Here is a 10015-nt window from a genome sequence, read left to right on the forward strand (position 1 = left end):
TATATACTTACTCGATGTATTTTAATATTAGTGTACAAAAAATATAAACTATAATTTTGAAACGAAAAGAGCAATAGGTAGATTCAACTTCTATTGTTAGATATGGATTACAAAAATAAATGAATATCACACACTTTAATATATGGTTGGAAACACACCGTGTGGTCAACCATTATGGGGTTACTTTGTTAATGTTATAAAAATTTCTCACTTGGTCAATAGTTACTAAATCGATCAGGGTAATTGGTCGTTTAGGGGTTAATCGGTCAGTTTGGGGGTACTGTGACCGAGGTTATTTACTCGGTTAGGGGTACTTGGACCGAGGTTATTTACATGGTCCTTTTTTTCCACCCACTTACACACTACACACTACTGTATAATGTTAGTGCTGGGCAAAACTACCCGAAAAAATCAAAAATCCAATCTGTAATCGTTTCGAAAATTATGGTACCTGATCCGATAATCACAACAGTTTGGGTATCCGTTCCGATAATTTGTTATCGGTTATGATTATTAGGTATCATTTTAAAAATAACAGTTACCCCATCGGCCCATCCGACAAACAATTTTTTTTTTTCAACTTTAATCTATTTTTTCAAAATCTAAACTCTTACTTTACTTCATAATCACTTTATAATGTTAGTGATTAGTAATATTAATAATAATTTGGTCAAGCTAATGTGGCATTGTTGTTAATCAGGGTTAAATAATATTATAATAATTACGAGATTAAGTTTAATTATCATTATTGAATATCCGATAACCGATTCGATAATATGGGTAACGAAACTTTTTGATTTGGTTTATGGATATCACTTTTAGGGTCTATCCAATTCAGCTTAATTTCAGTTCAGTTCAGCTCCAATCAATTCAGTTCAGTTCAGCTTTAATTAGTTCTCTTTAGTTCAGTTCAGATTCGTATTTCCTTCTCTCATAAAATATTCATTTTAGCTCAGTTCAATTCAGCTCCAATCAGTTCAGTTCAGCTTCAATCAGTTCAGTTAAGCTCAATTCTGTAAATGTGAACATGTCTTTAGTGATATTATAAGTAAAAACTAAATGCGGTCCCTGAACTTTCGTATTGCGCTCACTTTTAGTCCCTCAAAAACTATTTGTGTCCTTTTAGTCCCTCAACCACCTTCTTTGGTGTTTGTCAGCCAAAAGTTGAGGGACTTAGATGACTAAGCAAGAGTTTAGGGACCATGACTCATTTTTTTGGCAGCAGCAACGACGGTGGTCTAGACGTTTGATTAATTTATTTAACTATTTAATTATTATGATTTAAAAGCAGAGGAAGTATGGTTTTGCCCAATTTGATGAATAATTTGTGTAGAATTCATGATTTTGTGATAAATTAGGGGTTTTGGTTTGTATGATCGATTGATTAGTGGTGTTTGTTGAATTTTTATGGTGCTGGTGGTGCGTGTAGTGGGTGTGGCTAGTGGTGCTAGTCGCCGGCGCTAGTTGTCGACAGCGGGAGGGGGAAGGTGGCTGAGCTTTTTAAGAGTCGTTGGTTTTCTATTAATATTTTTTAAACAAATAATTAAAAGATTTATTTTTAATAAATTCTTAAGAAAAAACAAAAAAGAAAAACAAAAAATAAAATGAGTCATAGTTCCTAAACTCTTGCTTAGTCATCAAAGTCCCTCAACTTTTGGCTGACAAACACCAAAGAAGGTGGTTGAGGGACTAAAAGGGCACAAATAGTTAGAGAGGGACTAAGGCCCCGTTCTTTAGAGCTGCTTTGCTCTGCTCTGCTCTGCTTCAATTTGCTCTACTCTGCTCTGCCCTGCTCTGCTTAAAAATAGTACTTAAAAATAGCTGCTTCAATCTGCTCTGCTCTGCCCTGCTCTGCTTCAATCTGCTCTGCTCTGCTGAAATCTCCTTTGCTCTGCTCTGCTCTGTCCAAAACTCAAAAGAACAGGGCTTAAAACGGCACAAATACGATAGTTTAAGGACCGTATTTAGTCTTTACTGGATATGCATACCATTACTATTACAGTACAAATAACCGTCCCATGCTGACTAGTGTACACAGTGATGAATTTGGGCTGAAAGGTCAGTCATAATGATACGATATCATTGGGCCTAACGAGCCATAAAGTTATACGCTATTTTCTTCAGCAAACAACAAGATCAATTATTCAATCAAGCCAAGAATAACAAGTGGACCGATGACTTTTCAGTTTTCACTATTTGAAGCGCCTATTAGACTCGTGTAGTGTGTGCGCTAATTTGGTAATTGTCATTCAGGTTGAATGGTCATTTCAAATGATAAATACATTTAATTTGGGAATTTGTGGGTCCTTAATTTTGACTATATTTTTATTCAAATCTTTATTTGATCATTTAATTTTAATTTTTTAAAAAAAGAAAGATTAGGGTGTACGAAAATAAAATAAAATTATATTTGTTAATTATATTTTAGGTATTTAAAGTAGATTGCAATAATTCGGACACAAAATCATTAATTCCTTCCAAATTATAATACTCTTTTTGGGTGTTAGGGAGGGACTTGAAGAGAACAAGCAACAAATCGAAAAGGAACACAAACTACAACTACTAAGACTTGTCTAGATCAAATCAAGACCAAGCCACACCACTCATGTTCTCCAATTAAACAAGATGAAGATCCTTAAAAACGACCTCTAGCATCACAAGCTTTGCTCCTAATGCAACCCAAAATTGGATACAATATTCTTTCTATATGTATACATGTACGAAGTATAACATAAAATTTAAACTTCTTCCATGTAGATTGATTAAAAGTAGAAAGATTTCCAATCTATTTTACTACAATGATTTTATTCTACAAGAATCTTGTACGTTTTCCGTGCATTGTGCATTGTGCATTTGTGCCCATGGAAAATTAGGCAAATTATTATCACAATAGATTCCATTAGACTTGGCTCAATGTATAGTATTTTAAACTTTATCACATAAGATTCTACAAAATTAGCTTTGTTTAATTTTCCATAACTTACCTTAATGCACGGTAAATTTTATAATAAATATAAAAGATAATTAGTGAAAATTAGGAAAATTAATTTGAATTTATTTTTAGTTAAATAAAATTAATTTTAGTTTAATAATAGTGTAAATTTTAAGGAAAATGCCATGTATAACATAAAATTGTTTTAATTTAGAAAATCAGGACAAAAACACACTAATTACACTATTTAAGCGTGTTTTGTTATGAATTCCTAATTTTACCCTTACAATTTGTAAAATGCTTATATGCAGAGGGTTACATATAGCATTACCCTCATTTTAAAAACAATTCGACAAAAATAAAATGAAGAGAAGTGTCTGTTTTGTTCATCTTAATTTCAGTTTAATTCGGTTCAGCCTCAATCAGTTCAGTTATTTTTAATAAATTAAGATACTACCTCCGTTACATATTATTTGCAACGATTTAACATAAAGTAGAGAGAAAAAATGTCTTATTGTTGCAAATAATATATAACGGAGATAGTAATTTTATGTATGTTTTTCACAAAATGACTTTAATCGTACAGTGTAGGTGAAATGAAGAGAGCCTTAAAACTAATGAAATAATGTGGGTGACGAAAACGTTAAAGTCTCTTTTGTTTTAAAGAGCAGAAAATGAGGCAAAATCGCTCTTCTCCTTGGAAAAATACTCTTCATTACATCAGAGTTTAGAGTTTTTCAGTTCAAAATTTGACAATATAAACACCATTCGAGACCACCCTATTTGTCGGCTCACCTCTTCTTCTTTCTCTCTCCTCCAAGTTTTCAACAAATTCCTCTATTCTCTTCTCATTCTCTGCTTTCTTCAACAATGGATGCCCTAACTGTTACTCCTCGCATTTCTCTCTCTCCTCATCACCACCGTCGGATTTCCTCCCTTTCAATCCCAGCCGTTCATCTCCGACGCTCCAATCAACCTCTTCACCTTCTCTCTCCTCGACGCTCTCTCTCCTGTTCCGCTGTTTCTTCTCCTTCGCTTGGTAATTTTGAAATTAATTGATTATTTTTGTGATTTTATTTGGTTAATTGATTGTTTGATTGAACAATGCAGTGAAGAATTCGGCGGAATTCATTGAAGCTGCGAAAGACGGGAATTTAATTCCGTTATATCGATGTATTTTTTCCGATCATTTGACTCCGGTTTTGGCTTATCGTTGTTTGGTGAAGGAGGATGATAGAGAAGCTCCTAGTTTTTTGTTCGAGGCTGTTGAACCTGGTTTTTTGAATTCTCATGTGGTACGGAATATCAATCAATCAATCACATTTTCTTTTGCTTTTAATTATTGATTGTGTTATTTCGCTTTCAATTGTTTGTTTCATTTTTTTAATTTGATTATTGATTTTGTTATTTCTCATTTGTTCATGTTTTCCGTGAAGTGAATTGTGTTGCTCATGCCTTTTTTTTTTTTTTAAATAGTTGCTTCCGATTTTTGCTTAGGCTTTAATAATAAATAGTCGTGGTCAATTTTCTCAAAAAAATAAAAAAATAAATAAAAATTGTATGACACAAGTGTTGCATGTTGTAATTAAGAAGAGCTGGTATGATTATATTAAAATTAATATTGGAATAGTGTTTGTTATAATTAGTTTGCTTCATAATTATAATTATAATTAATGTGCATTATTTGTGAAGAAGCAAGAAAAAAAAAATTGTTAGTTGGTCAGCCAGCTCTAAATGTCTTTATGCTTTTGCAAAACTGTAAAATTTTTGTGATAAATTTTGATTTTTTTTTTTTTTTGGGGGGGGGGGGGGGTAGAGTTTATATGTTGAAAAGACTTGGTTTACATAATAATTAGTTGATGTGATATGGGGCTTTGTAGGGACGATACAGTATTGTTGGGGCTCAGCCGAGCATGGAAATTGTGGCGAAAGAGAATTTGGTGACAATGATGGATCACCATGAAGGGAAGAGGACTGAGGAGTTTGTTGAAGATCCAATGGAGGTCCCAAGGAAGATTATGGAGCAATGGAAGCCTCAGCTGATTGACGAGCTTCCTGATGTCTTTTGTGGTGAGATAATTTGAACGATTTGCTTCCTTTAAGGTGTTTTTGATATTACTTGATTTTATACTGATTGCTTACCTTTTCTAATCTTTAGACTGAATTTACAACATGTTATTGGCTTAATGCTGTGATGTGATAATTTTATGCATAGAAGAGGCTGTATTTTCTGTAATTCTGAATGTAAGAGGGTGTAAGACTAAATTAGTAACCTGATTCTTGGATTTAAATGAAGTACGTAAACAGACAGATATTTATGGTTTAAAGTCTTGAGCTGCCTACCATTCATCTTTCAATTATTATTTACATCATGGCGGGATTGGTTTACTTGGAGTGATGCTGACGTTTGTACGCATTTATGTACTCATTAACGGTTTTGTAGTAGTCAGTTTTTTGCGTTCGATCAGGCAAACATTTTATACTTTACTCGAAATTGTCGTTTTCTAGAGTAAGTTACGGTGGTTGTTTCTGTTTATGAAACGTGAGCGTGTCATGCAACCAATTCGTGGCGTGTGATATTGGCAAGATAATCACATAAAAAAAAAGGAATATATGTTTCCAAGTATATATGACATAATTGCATTGACATACGCAATAATTGTTGTCTTTTTACGTGCTTAAAATGACTATTGATCCTAATAATCCTCTTCTTTGAGGTTTGTTGTGCTCAGTTACAGCCATAGCACAACTCTGTTACATTGGTTTAAGAAATAATTGTGCACATTATTGTGTAATCTTAGAGCATTGAGTTCCCTATTTTTTCTTGATTTTATCTTTGTGTGATCCCCATCTTTCACTTATACCTCGTATATGACTATCAATTGTATGATATAGCATAATCATGCAAATTTCTAACACTCCATCAATTATATGATTTATCTGCATTTAGGCGATGAAAACTAATCTTTTATTCACAAAAAGTAACAAATTTTACTATCGCTAATTTGCTTCTAGAGAATAAATTCTCTACATTACCTGGAGTACAGATTAGAACTACGCTATAAGTATGTTAATTTTGCATATTCTGATAATTTGATATCTGCAACTTTATGCTAGGATGCATGACTTTATGTTGTTGTTAATCGGTTAGGTGGATGGGTTGGTTATTTCTCATACGACACGATTCGTTATGTGGAGAAGAAGAAGCTCCCATTTTCAAGTGCTCCTCATGATGACAGGAACCTTCCTGACATGCATCTAGGATTATATGACAATGTCATCGTGTTTGATCATGTGGAAAAGGTATGCTTATGAAGGCTATGTTTTTCCTTTTCCACTAGTCATGGACTCATGGCTGCACAACTTTCTTTTTTCTTTTTCTTTTTTTTCTTTCTTTCTATCATCATTATATATATCTTTTAAACTGAAGTTGATAGTCTTGTAAAAATGGATACTCTGTGTTTTTGTTTTATGTATGGAAGAATTAGTGTACTTGAACGATGATAATGGATATAATAGCAAGGATTAGGTGAAATTCTCTAGCTGTAATGGTTAGAAAAGTGAGTGACATTGATATTGATCGTTATTTGGGGTGATAGGTATATTAAAAAAATTACATATGCTAGGGTTATATATGAAAAAATATCAGGACAACTGTAGTATCTCCTCAATATTTCCTTGGATTGCTTTGTGATCTCAGAAAGCGTATGTGATACACTGGGTTCGTGTGGATCGCTTTTCTTCTGCAGAGGAGGCTTATAAAGATGGAATTAACCGCCTAGAGTTTTTGCTGTCAAGGGTGCATGACATAGTAACGTGAGTAGTTTGTCAAGTTTTGTGTGTTATATAATATCATATGACATTTTGTCTTGTGTTTATATGCTGTGCTTTTCTCTTTTTGCATTTCAGCCCAAAGCTGCCCTCTGGCTCCATAAAACTACAGACCCGCCTATTTGGTAGTACACTCAAGACATCAAATATGTCTTGTGAAGAATACAAAGAAGCTGTTTTGCAAGCCAAGGAACATATCTTGGCTGGTGATATCTTTCAAATAGTATTAAGTCAACGTTTTGAGAGACGAACTTTTGCAGATCCGTTTGAAGTATATCGGGCATTGAGAATTGTTAACCCAAGTCCGTATATGGGATATCTACAGGCATGTGTTACTTTTTTTGTATATGTACTTATACATTTCTTTATGGCCACCCTTATACTTACCTCTCATTCATTGTTACATGTCAGGCAAGAGGGTGTATTTTGGTTGCCTCAAGCCCTGAGATTTTGACTCGTGTGAAAAAAGTAAGTTTTGTTGATGTTATTTTTCCATTTCTAATTATTGCTTTTGCTCATTCAATGCTTACCCAATCTTTTCCTTTGCTGGTATCTGGCTACAACATTTGAATCTTTATATATTAATTATCAGTTTCGATAGTGATTTACTAATGCTCTTTATCATAGTTGGCGTACTAGCTGTCACATGTGTGTCTTAGTAGCCATTTCAATTCCATTTTACACTTTTGTATCAATGCTTCTGCATCTGTGCATTTTGCAGGGGAAGATCACTAACAGACCTTTAGCTGGAACCATTAGAAGAGGAAAAACACCAAAGGAAGATTTAATGCTGGAAAATCAGCTTTTGAATGATAAAAAACAATGTGCTGAGCACATAATGTTGGTTGATCTGGGGAGGAATGATGTTGGAAAGGTTTTTTCATATCCCACAGCAATTTTATTTTATTTTTTCAAATTTATTTTATGTGAATCGTTGTGAATAGTGTAATAAAATACTAGTAATATCTTTGTATTTGGAATATGTTAAAAGTTCCTTATTTTTCCTCCTATGATATTTATGATTTGGAATCTGATGATTACTGTTCGAACAGGTCTCTAAATTCGGTTCTGTGAATGTTGAAAAGCTTATGAATATTGAGCGGTATTCCCACGTGATGCATATCAGTTCTACAGTGAGTAATTCTCTCCTTAACACGCCCCCCCCCCCCCCCAAAAAAAAAAAAAAAAAGAAAAAAAGAAAACTGTTTTCTCTCCTTTTAGTTTTGTTAAGCGTTCGATAATTTCTCAGGTGACAGGGGAAATGCTCGACAATTTAACTAGTTGGGATGTTTTGCGTTCTGCTTTACCTGTTGGGACAGTTAGTGGAGCACCAAAGGTGCCCCCTCTTTCTCTGCTCCTGTTTCTCTTTCCTGTCCCTCTGTTCTATTTTAAAATGATGTTATCCTTCATGTCTGTCTGAGTTTGTGAGTTAAATTTATTGGACAGCTTTTGCATGTAGTTGAATGTGGGATGCTGTATTGCCTGGTTGTCTAGTTCATTTTGTATGTCAAGACTTTGAAAAGGGAAAGTCTTCATCTGTGTAGTAGGCAGCTATACATGTTTTAGTCCAGAAAAATCTGTGTAACTGAAAAAATAAATCTTTGTGAAACTTCTATTTTTATTCCAAATCTGATCTGAAAATTCCCTTTTCCCCCTCTCCAAAGAAGTTACTGAAGAAGTTGCTGACATTCATATGATAGAAGTATATTTTTTTTTCCAGTAATTATTTTATATTTCTAGGCTAGAAGTCATAGAGTGTTTTAGTAGTTTAGTCTATTTTTAGAAGTCTAACGTTTGAAGGATTCATGAAATCAATTACAATTTTATGCACTTAAGGTTCTCATCATTTGATATAACTGAAACCTGGAAAAATCTTTTTGGGACACAATCCCGAACATCGTCTATTTAAATATATTGTGTATGTGTGACAATGTTACATGTATGCTTACAATCTCAACCCCTGTGGGAATCCATCTGAGTTACGCTTTGAATTTTATGTTGAAGTCTGGCTTCTTGCGATTACATTGGTCCATAAGTTTTTATATTGCCTTGAGGTGTCCTCCGTATGCTTATTGTCCATTGGCACAATGAACAGGTTAAAGCTATGGAGTTGATAGATCAGCTTGAAGTCAATAGACGGGGGCCATATAGTGGTGGATTTGGTGGAATCTCATTCACTGGTGACATGGACATAGCTCTTGCTTTGAGAACTATGGTGTTTTCAACTGCAACGCGATATGATACAATGTATTCATACAAGGATGCTCGAAGAAGAGAATGGGTGGCTCACCTTCAAGCTGGGGCTGGCATTGTTGCTGACAGTGACCCAGCAGACGAACAAAGGGAGTGTGAAAACAAGGCTGCTGGCCTTGCTCGTGCAATTGATCTCGCTGAGTCATCTTTCTTGGAGAGGGAATAGAAAGTGTATTATTGTTTGCCTTTTGATGTCGAAGCTGCAACAAGTGCTGTCTTCAAAGGTAGCTGTTTAGTGTCAACCATTTAAAAATAGATGGAAATCACAGCAGTAAAGACCATGCTATTGTTACCTGTGCATTTTCAAATGTGCATGGCATTAGTGGCTTCGCCCTGTGAATTTAGGGAGGAGGGAATTAGGCTTTTTGTGTTGTATGTTGATATAGATAGAAGTTAATGTATCATTTGTATGCACAAAACGTTTGGTAATAAATGGAATCCAAGCTTTTATGTTTAACTCATTGCATAGAATTGGTCTCTTTTTTCTTGATGCTTCACTTTCATCGACTGTTTAGTTGGTTGGTTTGGTTTACTAAAACAATTACGATAAAATGATTTTCCTTTGGTTGGTTTACAAAAGGTGAAAGTCAATCTACCTTATCTTTTCATTTAAATTTTCTTCTCAGCAAGTCCGAAACCTCCAAAATTTCTAAAACAACGTGGATATTAGCCTTTAATTTTGGAATTTTTTTGATTTTTTTCACCCAGAAATAAAAATTGCCGAAATGTCTACCATTGTCCCTAATAACTTCCGGGAGTCCAATTTGCTAGGTGGAACCGTGGAACCATCCAAATTGCCTTTAAACGACCAATTTACCGGTTTACAACTTGCACTTATTTGATTAACTCAAGCTTACCACGAACATTTATGAAACCCTATAATGATCATATATGATTCCCAACGGGATTATATGACCTCGAGATGTATCCCTTATAATCTAAAGACTTTTCGACACCGGGCCCCAAAACCTCCAAAATTTCTCTAAAAGAGTGGATATT

The 10015-nt window shown here is 34.3% G+C and overlaps 1 protein-coding gene across 1 annotated transcript; it reads left to right on the forward strand.

Moving 5' to 3' along the window:
* The first annotated feature begins 3574 nt into the window (after window positions 1–3574).
* LOC110683436 (anthranilate synthase alpha subunit 2, chloroplastic-like) lies at window positions 3575–9182 on the forward strand. The gene is made up of 11 exons (XM_021859810.1): window positions 3575–3971; window positions 4043–4227; window positions 4813–5002; window positions 6084–6235; window positions 6633–6748; window positions 6842–7088; window positions 7175–7231; window positions 7485–7637; window positions 7816–7896; window positions 8013–8099; window positions 8859–9182. Exons 1-11 carry the CDS (start codon window positions 3803–3805, stop codon window positions 9180–9182), a joined length of 1761 nt encoding a protein of 586 aa, XP_021715502.1. The 5' UTR covers window positions 3575–3802.
* The last annotated feature ends 833 nt before the right edge of the window (window positions 9183–10015 follow it).

The sequence above is a fragment of the Chenopodium quinoa genome, unplaced genomic scaffold, assembly GCF_001683475.1.
Source record: "Chenopodium quinoa cultivar QQ74 unplaced genomic scaffold, ASM168347v1, whole genome shotgun sequence".
Taxonomy (NCBI): domain Eukaryota; kingdom Viridiplantae; phylum Streptophyta; class Magnoliopsida; order Caryophyllales; family Amaranthaceae; genus Chenopodium; species Chenopodium quinoa.

Excerpts from the sequence above, each read along its gene's own strand:
- LOC110683436 (XM_021859810.1), top strand. The coding sequence starts at position 3,803 with ATGGATGCCCTAACTGTTACTCCTCGCATTTCTCTCTCTCCTCATCAC. Across the intron at positions 3,972-4,042 it reads TGTTTCTTCTCCTTCGCTTG|TGAAGAATTCGGCGGAATTC; the intron begins GTAATTTTGAAA and ends TGAACAATGCAG. Across the intron at positions 7,232-7,484 it reads TTTTGACTCGTGTGAAAAAA|GGGAAGATCACTAACAGACC; the intron begins GTAAGTTTTGTT and ends TGCATTTTGCAG.